This window comes from Rhynchophorus ferrugineus, unplaced genomic scaffold, assembly GCF_030347505.1.
Source record: "Rhynchophorus ferrugineus isolate W39M unplaced genomic scaffold, kcgeb_rfMv2 rfM2, whole genome shotgun sequence".
Taxonomy (NCBI): Eukaryota; Metazoa; Arthropoda; class Insecta; order Coleoptera; family Curculionidae; genus Rhynchophorus; species Rhynchophorus ferrugineus.
The window spans coordinates 31,160,365-31,180,420 of record NW_027472581.1 but is presented as its reverse complement, the minus strand read 5'-3'; the positions used below and the strand labels follow the sequence as shown (position 1 = coordinate 31,180,420).

Genomic DNA, 20,056 nt, shown 5'->3' with positions numbered 1-20,056 from the left:
TCTGCCGCCGCCGCCATTTCTTTTCCTGCGCGTTTTAGCGAAATTAGTTCGCAAATTGAGTTTACGGTTACGCGTTAGCGTGATAAATTCGACTGGATTAGCGACTTTTCGCTTGGCCGAGCGGGCCTTCTTTTGCTACGGTCGTCGTAAATAATTCGAAATATCTAATGGAATCGACCTCGCAATTTGGCAAAATGATAACTTGCCACACTTAACGCTAGGACCGGCGGCCCTGAATAATGGCGGCTCCCGATGGCTGGGAAGTGAGAGAGCCGCAGAAAGTGTTACCATTAATTATGCGGGTCTGGCGTGGTGATCTGTGGTCTGGTGGTAGTGGCGGCGCCGAATTGAAAAGGTTATTATATTCTGCCAAAATCGTGGTATTGAAATTGAGATGTCATATTTTGTATCACAGCCGAGATATGAGTCAACCTTAACAATATTTTTATCAGAAGATTAATTTTGTTACTATCAGATGCCCTTTGTACCTCAGTTATTTTTCCTGTGCGCAATTGAAAATACTGAACTTTACGAAATATATGAGTAAGGAGAAGAATACGTCACTTGAAATAAAAACCCAGGTTTAAAAATAATTCTTAATAGCTGCTTAGGTCTTGTGACATAACCTTCATGTTTTCGAGTATGCTGAATCAAAAATGATTTCCTTTTTGTCATAAGATGACATATTCCTTGACAATTTTGAAGACAACGTTAAACAAGTAAATATATTAAAATAAAATAGAACACACTTGAAGAAATATATTATTTTATTCACAAACCATAAGTATATATAGTCTATTCAAAACAGCAGTAAACACACGCGATCTGAATTGACATCGCAATATTGCCGCATCAACCCTGGGTTTTAGTACATTTTGACTTTGACATATAACAAAGTTCTGATCTAAATAAAATAATGAAACAAAAATCTTGTTTAATATAATTTATTTTAAAATTATAGTACATCTAATGAATATCTTATCGAAGAACTTAAAAATACAATTAAATATACAGCTGCAATAATGTATAGGTTAAAGTTGTTTTATTATATTTACATTGAACTGTTTTTCACACTAGTATAGGCGCGTTTTTTTATGTAGTGGTATCTCCCGAACGCCTAATACACAATTAATAATTGTATATCTAAGTAATGTCTTCTACTTTCATTAGAGAGCATGACTACCTTATATGCATAGTTCTGATTTCCTTCGATGCAATCTTTCCTTATAAAGTAATTTTGATATTACTGTATCTCTCCTTGGTTTGTTCTGTTACTACCTGCATACATCTTTCTTGACAAAACTAGACTGGATCACTGCATTCACCTTAATGCATTTTCCATATCTGCAAAACACTTAGTATTATTTCTCTCCTCATACATTTTAAACATTCATGTATATTCTGAATAATGACACACATGCACATAAATACAAGCTTCCACACTCTATAATAAAATTACCTACAGTTGAACTATATTAACTATATACCGACCTTTACTTGTTTCCTCTTTCATCACCCTGTATTCGGCACCGACATCAAACTGTTCAGTTGGTAGTGGTTAAAATTATATTGTATATAGAAAAATAGGTTTAGGTCGGTACTAAGCTAAATTGTGTGTATATAGTAAAATATAAAATACGAGTAGTAGATGTGTTAAATAAGTTCTTCGTTTAATTTTATTTAGTTATTACAACCATTTTAGGTACATATTTTATTTTAAAAGTTTTTTTGTGTTGAAAATCTGAATTTTATTATATTTTACATTCTGTTTTTTTTTTTGTTAAAAACAGTTTGTTTTTCTCTTTTTTATGTGTTAGATATTTAGTTAATAAATTACGCAGTCAGTCTATTAGATATATAGGAGATTTGAAAAATGTTCCAATCTAACTAAACCAAAAAAGTTGCTGCCCTGTCGAGAATCAAATCCACGACCTCCAAGTGTGGGCTCAACGTTATAACCATTACACTATAGAAACAGTTGCCTACAATGTTTCTACAACATCTCTTATGATATGGTTAGTGTTGAAACAATAGACATCATCACATCAGTTCACCAATAATATTTTACACTAATATCTGTTTATTTCAGATAAAAAATATGTAAAAACATTGTAATTCGTTTTAAATTTGAGGTTCTCCCGCGATTTTCTCCCTTTCCCCATCAGATCCTAATTTGGTTCCAACGGGAATAAAAAAAATTTGTGAAAATCGGTCCGCAAGTGACTGAGAAACCGGCGAACATAGAACGTCCTTTTTCGAAATCGGTTAATAAAACAATCAGAAACCAACACAAATTACAACATGTTCATGGCTTAGACTTGGCTCACACAGGACCGTCCTTATTCGTAAGGTAATAGTTTTTACGTTTCTGAAACTGTAAAAGCATTAATGATGCTGTATTTATCATCTGCGTATTCTGGCTGAAAGTTAGTTTAAAATAATACACCTTATTTTTATAATAATTTTGCATTTTGCAAAAAATTCCCACGTCTTGGATATTTTATCATAGTTTTCTAATCTATTTTTATATGAAACAAGCCCCTATGTTTAGACAGTCAATTGATCATACCATAGTTTTAATATAGTAGTGATTTTCAAAACTATGACGTATCTGTGAAGAAATTACATATTTCTTTTTGCTTTCAGATACCCCTACAGATGATCCTGTACTCCATATAGAAAGAGATTCTCTCGATAAAGGCGATACAATTAAAGGAAACTGTACCGCGCCACCATCGTATCCTGCAACGAACATCAGTTGGTATCTCAACGGAAAGCGGGTAAGTTGTAAATTTCAAGCCAATTTTGCATTGAAATAAACAGATATATATAGGCTATTCAAAGTCTTTTGATATATATGCGTCATCGAAATTTGTAACTTTCATTCGAGAGCATATTTAGTTTTTACATTTAGTTCTTGTTTCCCTCAATGGTGTGTTTACTTGTCCAGTCATCTTGATATCACTGTATTTTTGATTTCATCTGCTACTACCTGTGTACAGGATTCTTGATAAAATTAATCACGAAATTCTGCCTAATGCATTCACCATATTTACAAAACTGTTAGTATTCATACAATTACAAACATATTTGTGCACAAAAATCTTTCACGCCCTACAATTCCATTTTCTACAGTTATATTTTATTAATTAGATGCATACCTTTAGTTGCTTCCACTCTCATCACTACAGGAATCACTATCTCAGGAATTTACAGCATTATCATATATCCTGAAAGTTTCCTTTAGTCACTTTCACTTTCCAAGTCCCTGTCCAAAACAATCACTAAAGTGTTAATTACCAGTCTGTATAAAGCATGTTTACGATCCACCATTTATCAATTACTTCCTCTGTTTCTCTTATCGAGTTCAAAATGATAACTGATGGGTCCTGCAGGATTTTCAACAATTGATTTTCAAACCATAACAAGAACATGTTATGGTTTATTTCTCCATGGTAGTGTAGCAATTGTGTACCAGGAATATAACCATTCTTATTCCCTGCGTGAATAACAATATATGTATATATAAATCCTATGCCCTGTAATCGTGTATTAAGGGATGTCTTATATCCCTCAAAAAGCTGCCCTAACAACCGGACGGCGTCCAGCGGTCAGAAGTATGAAAAATTCTTGAAAGCAATAGTGATAAGAGATTTTAACTCTTACCTATAAATTATTCTGGCTGTATAATTAACTGTAGTTCTTAGATATACTATAATATTAAAATAAATATTATAAATATATTGATAGCATTTTTGTTCAATTATTTTATTAATCTTAGATTTTTTTGTATATTAAAGCCAAACTGAACAAAAACTTCGAGTTGATGCGGTAACATTGCGACTTTTTGATGTCACAAATTTCGATGAAGCATATATAAAAGACACTTTGAATAGACTATAACAGATTTCCTCAACACCATAATTCCAAATTTATTATTTCAAAAACCAATATATAAATAGTGATATACAGCATTGGATAATATCATATATATTACCGCATATTGTGGTTATCAATATTTGATTTTGGTTAACCAATCAACGTTTCATTATCCGAAAATTCAATACCTTCATTTGTTTTATTAAATTATAATAACAAGTTAGGTCGAAATTAATGTTAATATCCATGAAATAGCTTTTCAAAAGGCTAAATAGAAGTTATACCTTACAAATAAAAAAACTATTTTTTTAATATATTACAGCAAATAATAGTCTATCCAAAGTTATTTTGTATATATATCATCTAAATTTGTGAGGTCAAAAAGTCACAATGTGCTGTAACAACTCATAGTTATAGAGTTATAGTCATAGAAAAAATAGAAATTTCACGGTATAGGCGACCTTGGGGAAATGTTTTGTTTAGTTCAATCAACTGTAGCTCTGCGATCGCAAATTGTGATTGGCAGTTTAAATTCCAGGTGCCGCCACTAACATGAAATGTGATTGGTCGATTAAATTGTGTGAAATCAGCATTTTCTATGGGAGTCCATTTTTATGTTTGTTGTTTGTAGGTTATGGTTTTTGTTTAGATCACGAAATTTTCGTTTTACATTGTGCATATTTTCTGTTTTACATTAATTATTATGGGATAATAATATAAAAAATGATGACAATACGTCAGTGTAGTAAAAGATGTAGTGTACCGGGGTAAAATTCTACTACGGAAATTAGACATCGTTTCCCAAAGAATGATCTCGCTCCTTTCCAAAAATGGGTTGATCAAATTGTAGCGACCTTGAGCATGTCGAATTTTACATCGTGGAATAACGGTCTACAAAATACCCAGAAATATAATCCCAGATGTTGAACACGGGCGGGGTGCCAACTGAAACCCGACAACGAATAGCTGGCGGCAACCCCGAGACGTTTATCTGGGATATTAGTGAAGGGTATATCGGTCATTCAGTGCTCAACCCTCGTTTGGTTAAGAAGTGCCACCATCGACTGCCCAAGCCTCGTCTTCAGGTAACTCCGCTGCCATCCGTTTTATTTATTTGTATTTTCACATTTTTTATTTTGCCAATAATTAACGGTCAGATTATGTAAACACCACTGTTTCATTTCGATTTACCTCCATTCACCGAGCCACATCATTTTACCCTAAAAAATAAATAGTAGTAAGTTACTTGGATAAACTACAATGCAAATATATCAACGTCATGGTGTTTGTTATGGACATATTAGTGAAAAATTTAGAATTATCCTTCCTTCACGAGCAGGTATTTGGGTAAATGCATATCCATCATTGGTTTTATCAGGTACATATAAAATTATCTATCTACTACATGTCTGTTTATATATTGTTTGTCTACAGAAATTCAAAAACTTATGAAGATGTTAGTAGTAATAAAATTCAATTAATCTACCAAGTTGTGCGTATGTTGTCAGTGTGATGTCTCTACATAAAGAAGTCTTACAAGAAGGTAATAATTAATATAACTGGATAATTAGTAGTAATAAATACTACTTTTAATTGTAAAATACCCCTAAAATATTTGCAATACTTTAACTTTTTAGAACAATCAATGTTCAATCATTTTATAGTAGAGGAATTATATATTTAAATTTGATCGCCTTGTTAAGAAAATATTTATTATGGTGCCATCAATTAAAAATTTAATTGCTACTTTTAGGGGATTTATTAACTTAAAGAAATCTATTTTGTCTGAATTTACAAATAACTACATTTGTTTAACAAATCTTAACCAAAATTGCTTAAAGATTTTTGTTGGATCTATTAGAGGTCATAGAGGCAAAAACAGCATCCTTCTCCTAGTATGTTCGAGAAATTTTTAAAAGGGCTCATCATTTCAATTTTTTCACATCATTCTCCCGGAGAAAATTGTGAAGAAGATGAACATGTTAGATAACTTATATTCTTTTTTAACGGGAGATCTAGTACCACTTGAGGTTGCTAAATCACCAGTTGAGTCTATATTTTCAGTTCCAGAGAATTTTGCTCTGAGAAAAACAAAAGTCTAATATTGTATTTTAGTCTTATTTCAGGCTATTTAACAAAACTTCTGAAAAAGAGACAACATGCAATATTTGTCTATATTCTATATTAAGTAGTTCCACAGATTAAATAGTCTAAAATCTAAATATTTTTAAAAAACACATACATTTTTAGTGTTTCGACAGTCCAATCCATAATGATTTTCAAGACAAAATTTTAAGTTATTCTGAGGTTTGATTGTATTTTTGGTTTAATGAAGTTAATGTAATATCAACAGGAAAGGATTTCAAGTTTACCTTCAATATGTCAAGATAAGTTAGAACTCTAATAGATCCCATAAAATTGATGGCACTAAACATATATGGGAAGGCCTTATAGAAGAATTATAGATATTTTAATATTGCCTTGAACAGAGTTCATAATTGTTTTTTTTTGCTTTTTGTTTATATATATATTTATATTATTTACACTTATGTATATTTGTATAGGATTTTATTTTAATAAATTAATTTTAAAATATAAATTTGATTTTTATTTAAATACTATTGGCCAATAAATGTGACGTCACAAAATAATCTGGGGAAATGGCAGACCAATCAAAGCAAAGTATTTTCCTTACAGGTTTCTACATAACTATTTTAAACTAACGAATCAAATTCGCGTTATCAGCGCCACCAATGATTGAACTAAGCGAAACTTTGCCCCACTACTTACCATTGCAGTTGCACAACCCTGGTTATAGTTCAGTTTGACGTTGACATATGACAAAATTCTAATTTAAATAAAATAATTTTACAAAAATAATGTTATCAAATATAATTTGTTTTAAAATTATAGTAAATACCCAGATATAAAGTTTATAGATTAGGGTCGTGTTACAGTTATAAACGCGTTTGTAGTTGTATCCTCTGGAGGCCTCGTCCATCTAATTAACAATTATATATCCAGGTAATATATTTTACCTTAATTAGGGAACATATTTACTGTTATTCAGTGTTTCCTTGTAAAGACAATAACACTGTATGTCTCCTTCAGTTGTTCTGTTAATACGTTTATACGTATTTCTTGATAAAACTATATTTAATCACTGCATTCTCCTTAATGCATTTGCAAAATCTGCAAAACAGTTACTATTCTTTCTCTCCTGAGATATTTTAACCAAATGCTCATGTATATTCTAAACAATTACACACATAGCTCTGAACATAAATCTTTTACACACCACAATAAGATTTCCTACATTTATTAATCATATACTCACCTTCACTTGTTTAAATTATTATCAACCTGTCCTAAAAATTGACAGCACTGAATCATATCATATTCAGAAAGTTTCATTCAACTGAATAACTAACTAGCATCTGAACTACGTTCAAACCATAACGATAAAAATATTGTCCACTAACATGTACACCATAAATAATAAAAGGGTCTTTAAATATAAGACTCAACAGTATCAAACCTTATAGTCTAAGAGCAAGCAACGTTTATGAGAGAGAATTTCAGGTAAGCTGATCTTTTAACATATTTCTCCCACTCTCTCAGTCGGCATCCAACCCATTTGTCTGGCGGCAGGGGATACATTTGCCAGTGCTCATCGTAACTATACAGGTAATATAAATCTTAAATCAATTAACAATCTTAATAATATCTCAATTCTTAAATTAATTAAGAATGGATACATTTTTTATTGACTTTTGATAGGCTTACCATCGATGTATTTGGATATTTGTAGCCGATATTTTTTCGATCCATATATCGATATATCGATATATTTGTTAGCCGAGATTTTTCGATACTTTCTCAAAAAAATTAAACACAAAAATTAACATTTTTAAAACCATATAATTACTCTTAATAAATCTTTTAAATTGGTACGTTATATTAAATATTTAGTGTATTTTAGAACTCAATTTTAAAGGTTTGGTGTAATTTTGGTACTTATTTGTGAGGGTTTGTTACATTATCCGCGTATTTTGCAAAAAAAATAATAATATTTTTTTTCTCCGAAATCAACCATTAAGGATTGGTAACTTTAGACGTGGTGAAAAAATCCACAAAATGATTTTGAATGACCGTAATTTGAAATTGGATGAAACCGCAGACACTCTAAAGATATCAACTGAAAGTGTACATCATATGATCCACGAATATTTAGGTATGAGAAAGCTCTGTACAAAGTGGGTGCCGCGCGAGCTCACTTTTGACCAAAAACAACGACCAGTTGATGATTCGGAGCACCGCTTGAAGATGACAAAGCGTAATAAACCAGAGTTTTTGCGTCGATATGTGACAACGGAAACATGGCTCCGTCATTTCACCCTGAAGTCTAATTGACAGTCATCCGTAAAGAGTGCACAAGATGAACCCGCTCCAAAGCGTAGGAAAACGCAACAGTCGGCTGGCAATGTTATAGCGTCTGTATTTTGGAATGCGCATGGAATAATTTTCATTGACTACCTTGAAAAATGAAGAACCATCAGCACCGACTATTACATAGCTTTATTGGACCGTTTGAGGACGATATAGCCGAAAAACAGCCGCATTTGAAGAAAAAGAAAGTGCTGCTTCAACAAAACGTTGCACCGTGTTACAAGTCAGTAAAAAAATAGCAAAAATCCATGAATTGGGTTTCGAATTGCTTCCTCATCCACCGTATTCTCCAAATCTGGCCACCAGCGACTATTTCCTCTTCACACATCTCAAAAGAATGCGCGCTGAGAAGAAATTTTCGTGAATGAAGAGGTGATCGCCGAAACTGAGGCCTATTTTGAAGCAAATATCGTACTACAAAAATGATATCGAAAAATTGGAGAGTCGCTATAATCAGTGCATCACCCTTGAATGGAGTTATGTTGAATAAAAAAACTAATTTTGCCAGAAAATGTGTTTTACTGTGGAGGCCGGGGACTTTTCGATTGACCTGTTAATATCATATAAATATTACAGCCATACTGAAATAATTTAATTTTTTTTTGATAAATAAAAAATAGCGTTTGGTACGTTATAAACAATCATAAAGATGTCTGGTAATGAATTAAATATTTTTGTTAAGCTTATCAAAAACCACGAAAAATAATTATCCATTCTTAGTTAATTTAAATATGGAGTATTTTACCTGTATAGATACGATACGCACTGACAGGCGCAACCGAAAGTGTGAATAAGATCAAATGTCAAAATTTAGCTTACCTGTAATTCTTGTTTTCTCTACGTTGCTAGCTCCCGTACTATTATAAAATCAACGTTAAAACAATTAGTTAAATATTTCCATGAATTAAAAAACACACCGTTCTCTTTGAAAATGTCTATACATATTTGTATTAGGGTATTAAGATGTGGATTTTTTACACCTTTTAGATTGCTTTTTTAGAACGTACTTTTCGAACCTATAAACATGAAAAAAAAATCGGTAAATGTAAAAATCGTAAAATGAAGTATGGGGAAAATTGATGTCGGAATATAATTTATTAAACGTGTTTATGTTGGCTTTTTTCTGGTCCGGATTTAAGATGTATAAAATAAAAAGTAAATTTAGCGTTTATACGTCGTTTTTTATTTTGATTTTTATGTGAAGCGGAAAAAGTTTCGAACAGATGTCGGAAAGGTAATTTTATTAATACATTAAAAAACGCGAAGGTGAGTTAGGAAGAAATATTTACCTGAGAAGTTCGTTTTTTTTTAACGCAAACCTAAATTTTATTTTATATAAGGCACATTCTGGAAATTATTAAGTATTTCTTTATTTTAGTGACGTAATAAAATTAACAGCTTTTTAAACCTTGGATTTGTGTTATTCTTTATATTTTCATAAAAAGGTATTTGGAAGCACATGGCACTTTTTGTATATATTCGTAAATTAAATATGTTGCTTAAAGGATTCTTATTCAATATAAATAGTATGTATGATAAATATTTGACAACACCTGGACAATATGCGATTTCACTTTAAAAAAACCGGAAATTAGTTCAGAAAAACCAACTTAAAGACTTTTTCATGCTACTGGACGTACTTCTTTTTTATTTTTATCCTTATCATTTTCAAAGCTGCTCCTACTGTTGGAATAGTAACGGGTTCGAATGCTGCTGGAGCATGGATGTACTTTATGTTTGCAATTGTAATTGTAAATATCTTTATAGGCGGCAGTGTAAAATCCGACAAGGTGTAACCATCCCAGTTACTCCAGTAACCAGGCTGTGTAAGATCGGATGTTTTCTTGGATGGTCTCTAAGTTGGTCACGGGCCACTCAGTAGGTTTAATGCCGAGGACAGTGATTCGGTACCCATGTTAAATAGATCCAGTTCAGATAAACCCTCATTAATTGAGTTGATAGAATTTGATTTATTTTAGTTAGAGTATATTTTAGAAGAAGTAATGCAATACAAAAATAAATATTTATTATAATTGATATTATAAACTATATGAAACTATATAAATTTTTGGACTAGAATCTTAATATTGAATAAACTATTTTATTTTCTAATATCTCAGTACTATTCAAATTAAGATATTCATATATTTAGTCAACTTTTTAACTGACTTCGAAGAAGAAGGAGGTTTTATGATCGGCTGAATATATTTTTTAATGTATGTTCGCCGATTTCTCCGTCAATTGAGGGCGGATTTTCAAAAATTTTTTTTATTCGAAAGAATGTACTTCCGAGGTGGTGCCATTGGAAACAAATCACGATCTGTTGGATTTCAAAGGCACGTACGAAGTTTTCACAAATTTTTTATCTAAAATACTCAGATATTTGGGAATAATGTTATTGCTGAGCTGATGTGAGGGAAAATCAGAATTCGTTCAGTGTAAAAGCCATTCAGTTTGCTTTTTAAGCACTAACTATAGCTTATAAGACCTCGTAGAAATATTGTAGATAACTGCTTCTATGATGTAATGGTAAGAGTTTAGATCCCAAACGGAGTTTGCAGGTTCGTTTCCCGGCGATAACTTTTTCTTATTGTTTAGTTAAAACATTTGTCAAATCACCCAAATTAGGTATCGGATATCGGAGCCTAAACGCTCCTTATTTTCAATCCTCGTTTCATTATTCTTATTTTTACTAATACGGGCGGCACCTTTACTTGGCCTACCCATTGTAATATTAAACAAAATAACTGCCGGCTTAGTTGGCGCAGTGGTAAAGGCGACAAGACGGTCCACCTACTGTTGCGATAGTCACGGGTTCCAATCTTTCTGGGGCATGGTCGTAAATGTATGTTTGTGCTTGTTTAATATTTGTCATTGTCCTAGGCAAGAGTGCAAAATCCGACAAGGAATATGATCCAAGTCACGCCAGTAACCAGGCTGGATAAGATCGGATGTCTTCTCGAAGGATTTCTAAGTTGGTCACTCGCCAGTCGGTAGGCTTAATGCCGAAGACCGTGGTTCAGAATCCACGTTAAACTGTAGGTCCAGTCTAGATAAACCCCCAGTTAGTAAAAGGAGATTTTAAAATAAATATAAAAAAAATTAAAAACAAAATAACTGCCTAATTTATTGAGTAAACATCTAACACTAAAAAGAGAAAAATAAAATATTTTTAACAAAAAAAAATGAACCGTCTTGAAAAAATAAATGAGGAAAGGAGCTCACTAAAAATTAAAAATTAATCAAACTTAGATTTTTAAGACAAAAAAAATTATATCAAATATGTACATAATAATCGTTGTAATGAATATATAAAAATATACAAATACCTTATAATTTTATAACACACAATTGCAAGTTAGGAAATATTTATATTCGTAATATAAATTTACTTAATATATATATTTATATTCGTTTTATTAATTTATATTAAGTATAAATTAATATAACAAAGTTTTCAAAAAAGAAAAATATATATGTACATTATTACGAAAATCGCTGATTACTTTTATATTAGATTTGTGCTAATTTAGCTTCGAGATTGAAAAATTAACAAAATTAAACTTCACGAACAGAGCTGTTTGAGATTTTCCATTATGAAACTTGAAACAAAAACTTTTATCTCAATTTTTTGTGCATGTTTTTTGTTTTTTTTTCAGTTCAAAATATTCACTTATATGTGTTCTTATTTTAAATTGTATATACAAGAGTTATGAAATGTGAAATGGTTTAATATAAACAAAATTATTATTTTACTTAAAAAAAACTGTTCTATAGTATGGAAAGAAGAGGCGACTTATTGAGCGGCGATATAAAACGACACTGAAGGTTTTTATATGGCTACTGATATAATATTTCAGCGATGTAACACCTCCCTCCAGACAAAAATGACTGAATTGGTCGTTGGTCCATCTGGCCGACTTATAGTTGCAATAAAATTATTTTTGATTATGGCCTGTGCATTTTTTCGCCTTTATCCCTGTGCGGAATGGTTCCGATGTTATAGTGATTTTAAATTCTAATAGTCCATAGATTACAAAACTGACTACAGCAATCCGCCTTTGGTGGCCGTTCACCATGAACTGCAACCTTCCTTTAGATTCCAGTAGCCTGTGTTAGTTCACAGCAACTTCAGTCCGTCTTTGGTGGCCTTGTGCCCTGATCACAGTTCACCAGAAATCCGTAATATAGTCTTCAGAGGAATTTTCAAAGCTTCAGTGTTTCCTAATTGGAATAGTTTATAACTAAAGGTCTTTGAGCACCTTTTTTTTATTAATCTCCTAGAGCATCAACAATCTGCCCGTGACCAATAAATATTATTATATGACATGTAGATCATTTCAGTAAGTCTTCTGTACAAATTATAATATAAATTCTATTCTAGATACTATTCTCACTTATTCTAAAGTCTATCCTAACGTATAATTTATTCTAAAAACTATTCTAGCTTATTCTAGAGATTATTAAATCTCACTCTATGTATCTATTATTAGTTGGTAGTTTGCGTTTGTGCCTATGCACTACACTGTCATCGCGCACATTTAACTGTTTGGCGAGTGCATTGAGATGCACTAATAGTATTTCAGAGTACTCGCACTAACACTCCGAATCACACTCGATATGGATTCTATCGCGCTGAATCAGTTTATTGGACACGTAATATGGGGCATCGACGATGACTCGCAACACTTTATTCTAGAACCTCTGGAGGATATCCATGTTAGATTTGCTAGTAGTACCCCACAGTTCAAATACCATAGGTTTAAATGGAACTAAGTATTGACTTATAGAGCAAAACCTTATTATCTAATGATAATTTAGATTTACACCCTGTCAGCCAGTACATTTGGTTCAGTTTAACCCCAAGCTGTTTGCGTTTTGTCACTATATGTTTTTTCCATGTCAAACGTCGATCGAAATGCATTCCCAGATATTTAACGTTGTCTGCTTTCGGAAATTCATGATTATTGAATATTACTGAGGGACATGATCTTCTACAAAGGGTGAATATCACATGGGTAGATTTTGTCTCATTTGCTTTGATACGCCACCTTTTCAACCACAATTCGACTTTGTTAAGATGAAGTTGGAGGTTTCTTGTGGCTGATATTGGATCCTCGTGTGATGATAAAACCGCTGTATCGTCAACATATGTTGCAACAGTAGTGTTTCTTGCGTTCGGTAGGTGAGCTGCATACAATTGATATAACAATGGGCCAGGAACACTGCCCTGCATAACACCCGAATATATTGGGTGTAGGTCAGTGTATTCGTCACCCTGTTTGACAATAAAATGTCTTTGAGGTACAATTTTAACAATTGAAAGTACGTATGTAAGCTTTTTCAATTTAACATGCACTCCAGCGTGCCACACCTTGTCGAAGGCCTGAGAAATATCGAGAAATGCAGCGGAGCTATATTTTTTTATCGTATAAGTTTTTGTTAATTTGGTTGACTAATCTATGTATTTGTTCCATTACTCCGTGTTTATTACGGAAACCAAGTTTATGGCCTGGAATAATATTGTTCTCCTGTGCGATTATTTTGAGTCTCTTAATGTATAGTTTTTCGAATAGTTTAGAGATCACAAGTAACAGGCGATCACAGGTCACAGGAGACGTCTTCTGATTTTTTAGGTTTAAGAATCATTATGATATATTTCTTCAAACATTAAAAAAACCATTTAATTAGTGTTAAAAATTCTTTGAAATTGGTATTTAATTTTAGTTTGGTGTATTTTGGTACATAATTATAAATATTTATTACAAATATCAATATATATTGATATTTATTGATATTTTTTTATTGTATTTTTTTATTATAATATTGATATATTTTTTTTAAATTTCGAAATCAATATTTCGATGTTTTTCTCGGCGACCGACACCTGTTACACCTTATTGAAAAATAAAAGGTAAATGTCAATCAAATTTTTAAATGAGGATCATACAATGCGTGAGAGTTAGATCAAAAGAACCAAAAACATTAACTTTATTTTTCGACATATTTTAAATACCAAAAAAATATTCCAATCCAAATTAGCTGAAGTATTTTTAAAGCTCCACGTCGAAGTAATTGGTATTTATATTTTTTTATAATTTTTCCTCTCCTAAAATTTACATTTTTATTTAGGATCCCTCCTCTTTAAGGGGGAAGTCCACATGCTTGAAAAAATGAAATACACAAATGTATGTTTATTCAGATTACTGTTTACGTACCCCTGCTTGATTACTTTTGTTTCCATTTTTTCTTTAAATTAAATTCATGGGGGAGGATAATGGAGTAACATTGCGCCTAAGGACTGAGTTATAAATTTAAGCTTTTCCATTATAAAGTTTAAACTGTTTATTAAAGGTCTTTTATATATATATATATTTAACTATATAAATAGTAATATGTAAGCGCAATATCCTAATTCCAATAAAAAAAAGTTCCAGGCATTTAAATTATTGAAAGAGACCTATATTAATGAACCAAAACAATAAATGTTTGTTGACAGCGCTAGTCTCTGTCAATAGTCCTCAAAATATCAGCTCACCAGCTCTGGGTATATCTGAATGTCCACTATTGGAAAAACAATCAATCAGAATTAATCAACTTCCAGAAATACTGAAAATTATTTATCACACTGTAAAAAAATATATTTTATTTTATATTTATATATACAAATACGATTTTTTCTTAAATCGGTGGAAAGGCTTTTCTGTAATTATAAGTTCATATGTTTTTGATATTTGAAGCATAACCAACTTTCATTCTGATTTTTTTTTACCATGGAAGGAAAAAATAAAAGTAAATGTTTCTAATAGCTGGAATATTTATTCATAACAAAATATTTTAAAAACAAATATGGTAATATTTTGATACATAATTAATAAAATATTTGAAATATATTAAATATCTGTTTACCTGAGTATATTCATTAAAAATAAATTTCTTATAACGTACAAATATTACCGAACTGAACTGTGAACTTTAACAGCTTAACGATGTTCTAGAATATTACGAAATATGTTAGAGACATAAGACATTCGAAGTAAATGAAACCCTCGCGCGGGTTTACATTTTTATTACTTTACATTATTTTTGCTAATTAATTAAATCAATTGTTTTGCAAATACGAAGTTACTTTCCATCTTGACAACATTTAGTCGTATTGTAAACTCCATAGAAATAGACCTGAAAATGGCTTAATGGACAGTCCTGCCTCAATCACCATAATCACCATTATCATTTTATACAGATATTACCATATGCCAATAAAATCATTAGACATGGCTTGTTTCATGATCTTTCTGAGATCTGCGACCTAATTTCAAACACAATTCTGACTATTCCTTTGTCGTCTAGTCTACTAATGTACTCCTTTACAATTCTTTCTTCTACTTCGTACTCACTGAGTAACAATTTCTACTTTGCATTGTTCACTTCTTTGTTTCTTTATTTGTTCAATAGCGCTTTGGCAGTTGTTGTAATAATTACACTCATAGAGTTTGTCTCGACAATATTTGTCTCCTTTCCAATAAATCATGTCGAATTTCTTGTGTGTTATAATAAACAGCGTTGGATACATGAAAACGACTATCAAATATTTTTTAATTGACTAATTTTTAGTATTTAATAAAACATTCGCACATTTGTCTCGGACAATGTTAGCCTCTTGTGGCTCCGATCGCTATATAGATTCATGATTTTCTCAGAGACATACCCAAACCATTGTCTCTGAAATTGTTTCTCAATACATCGTACTGATTGTCGCATCTTAAACGAATGAAAAACATGTAGAATTTACCTTCGCATCGTATTTTCTATAACTCAAGCTTACCAACGTGAAACTGTAACAGTGACCAAGTCTTGAAAACCATAAGAAGGATTAGAAAGATACCTCAACTCCTGCACTTGCTCTAACTGGATTATCCAATGAATTTAGCATGCGGTCCGTCATTTGTTAATATTTTGATCTTTTTTTCGTTTTTTCGTTTTCTCAAGACTCACTCTAAGGTGCAACTATATCATGAAGAATGCTAAAGTTCTCAACATCTCTATCAAGAAACATAGTACTAATATCATCGGTCGAGTGTTTTGTAATATAATATTGAACACCATATTTGTTAAAAACGACTTTTCGCATATTTTTATCCCCTACTGTGTTGAAAAGAGACGACATATCCTTGATGAACATTGACTCGGATCTCAAATAGCATGAACCTCAAAAGGAATTTCACACTCGCATAAATAGCAACTAATATAACCATCGTAAGAGACTTGAAGATGTTTGTATTATAAGTGTAAATAATAATATAATTTATATAGTAATAAAGAAAGACATATTTGAATATGATATATTAAAATATATTCCCTAAAATAGATGCGATGATTAAGTTTATATTAAAGAGGAACTGTTATATTAATATTTATGATCTAGAATTTATTTTACTTTCCTTTCAGTTTTTTATTATAACATTTACTACAAAAATATATTTGTAAAACAATTATTGCCCTCAGACAAATAAGTAAAATATAATAAATATATCATTGTGACTTCTTTGTACGCTTAATTTAAAAGCAAATTGTATTTTGGGTTGAAGCTAATATCTATTTTCGAGTCCAACTATTAGAAATTTAACATAGGTACTAAAAATTACCATAGATTCCTCGAACTGTTTTAATCATTAGTTAGAAATACATTACCTCAATGTTTCTCACAGTGATTTGATTTTCTTTAAAGCCTCCAGATGGCAGCGGCCGCATTATTTTATCTCCTACTGTGTTGAAAAGAGATGACATATCCTTGATGAGCATTGACTCCGACCTCAAATAGCATGAACCTCAAAAGGAATTTCACACTCGCATAAATAGCAACTAATATAATCATCGTAAGAGACTTGAAGATGTTTGTATTATAAATGTAAATAATAATACAATTTATATAGTAATAAAGAAAGACATATTTGAATATGATATATTAAAATATATTCCCTAAAATAGATGCGATGATTAAATTTATATTAAAGAGGAACTGTTATATTAATATTTATGATCTAGAATTTATTTTACTTTCCTTTCAATTTTTTATTATAATATTTACTACAAAAATATATTTGTAAAACAATTATTGCCCTCAGACAAATAAGTAAAATATAATAAATATATCATTGTGACTTCTTTGTACGCTTAATTTAAAAGCAAATTGTATTTTCGGTTGAAGCTAATATCTATTTTCGAGTCCAACTATTAGAAATTTAACATAGGTACTAAAAATTACCATAGATTCCTCGAACTATTTTAATCATTAGTTATAAACACATTACCCCTATGTTTCTCGCATTGATTTGATTTCGTTTAAAGCCTCCAGATGGCAGCGGCCGCATTGATCTTGTCGACATCTCGACGATCCAAAGAAACGAGACAAATTATTACAATCAAGGAAAATGTATTCCCCCTGTTTACGTCAATTCAGATTTATTGGTCTATTTCATCCAAGTTATATCACGGGAGTGTCACTAGCAGAATAGAAAATTACGCGGGTCCCGCTTACGCCCGGGGAACGCTTTAGAAAATTGCCGCGTTTGAATTGAAAAATTTCTACGTATTATTTATAATTAAATGATCTAGATACAACGTAGATATATATAAAAATAGTGTTAAATTGTTTCAATTTGAAATACATATTTTATCTTTTATTTCTTACTTATCTGGAATTTTCGTTAAATGTTATCTATCTTATTTAATCTAATTTTTGAAAGAGAATTTTTGAGAAAATATGTCGTATAATGTAAACTAATCAAAATATTGTGCATAATTTTCTATAACTTTTTCCCAGCTTTCTTGTAATATGGCAACATTGGTATGGCAGCAATAATCGATCCATTTTCATACTTCTACAGCATTTCGAAACCTTGTGCCATCCAAACCAAGCTGCATCGATCTGAATGAGTGATAAGGCGCTACATCTGATGAGTATATTGGGTGGGACAGAGCTTGTCATTCCGGGTAGAATTGTAGCGAGCACTGAACCCTTTCCATATAATACGCTAAACTGCAGAACATGATGGAATTGGCACATACACACAATATTTATGCTCCCCCACCTACAGTGTAAACAGGGGTATGCAACTCCAATGGTAAATAGTGGGGCAAAGTTTTGCTTAGTTCAATCATTGGCGGCGCTGACAATGTGAATTTGATTGGTTAGTTTAAAATAGTTATGTAGAAATCTGTAAGGAAAACACTTTGCTTTGATTGGTCTGCCATTTCGCCTGATTACTTTGTGACGTCACATTTATTGGCCAATAGTATTTAAAATGAAAATCAAATTTAATTTTTAAAACTAATTTATTAAAACAAAATCCTATACAAATACACATAAGTGTAAATAATATAAATATATATAAACAAAAAGCCAAAAAAAACAATTATGAACTCTATTCTAGGCAAAATTGAAATATCTATAATTCTTCTATAACGCCTTCCCATATTTGTTTAGTGCCATCACTTTTATGGGATCAATTAGAGTTCTAACTTATCTTGATATATTGAAGGTAAACTTTAAATCCTTTCCTGGTGATATTGAATTAGCTTCATTAAACCAAAAATGCAATCATACCTTATAATAACTTTTATAATTTGGTTTTGAAAATCACTATGGATTGGACAGTTGAAACACTAAAAATTTATCTGTTTTTTTAAGGATATTTAGATTTTAGAGTATTTAATCTGTGAAACTACTTAATATAGAATGCAGACAAATATTGCATGTTGTTTTTTTTCAGAAGTTTTGTTAAAGAGCCTGAAATAAGACTAAAATATAATATTAGACTCATGTTTTTCTCAGAGCAAAGTTCTCTGGAACTGAAAATATAGACTCAACTGGTGATTTAACAACCTAAAGTGGTACTAGATCTCCCTTTAAAAAAGAATATTAGTTAGAATAGAAGTTATCTAACATATTCATAAAAAATTGAAGTGATGATGTGCCCTTTTAAAGATTTCTCAAACGTTCTAGGTGAAGGATGCTGTTTCTACCTCCATGACCTCTAATAGATCCACAAAATTTTTTATTTCTTGGTTAAGATTTGTTAAACAAATGTAGTTATTTGTAAATTTAGACAAAATAGATTTCTTTTTTTTTTCTTTATGCAGAGACATCACACTGACAGCATACGAACAACTTGGTAGATTAAATGAATTTTATTACAACTAACATCTTCATAAGTAGGTTTTGATTTTCTGTAAACAAAAAATATATAAACAAACATGTAGTAGTAATTTTATATGTACCTGATAAAAACAATGTTGGATATGTATTTACTCTAATACCTGTTCGTGAAGGAAGGGTAATTCTAAATATTTCACTAAAATGTCCGTGACAGACACCATGACGTTGATATATTTGCATTGTGGTTTATACAGGTACTATTTACTTGATCAACCCATTTTTGGAAAGGAGCGAGATCATTCTTTGGGAAACGATGTTCTAATTTCCGTAGTAGATTTTTACCCCGGTACACTACATCTTTTACTACACTGACGCATTGTCATCAATTTTTATATTATTACTCCATAATAATTAATGCAAAACAGAAAATATGCACAACGTAAAATGAAGATTTCTTGATGTAAACAAAAACCAACACCTTCAAACAACAAACTTAAAAATAGACGCCCATAGAAAATGCTGACTTCACACAATTTGATCGACCAATCACGTTCCGTGTTAGTGGCGGCA

General features: G+C 31.2%; 1 protein-coding gene across 1 annotated transcript in view; it reads left to right on the top strand.

Annotated features, from left to right (window-relative positions):
• Window positions 1-20,056, top strand: part of LOC143190579 (muscle M-line assembly protein unc-89-like) — a 564,424-nt gene that overhangs the window by 404,650 nt on the left and 139,718 nt on the right. Inside the window, exon 4 of the mRNA XM_076394969.1 lies at window positions 2,647-2,780. Coding sequence (XP_076251084.1) covers window positions 2,647-2,780 — 134 coding nt within the window. The remainder of the gene's footprint in view (window positions 1-2,646; window positions 2,781-20,056) is intronic.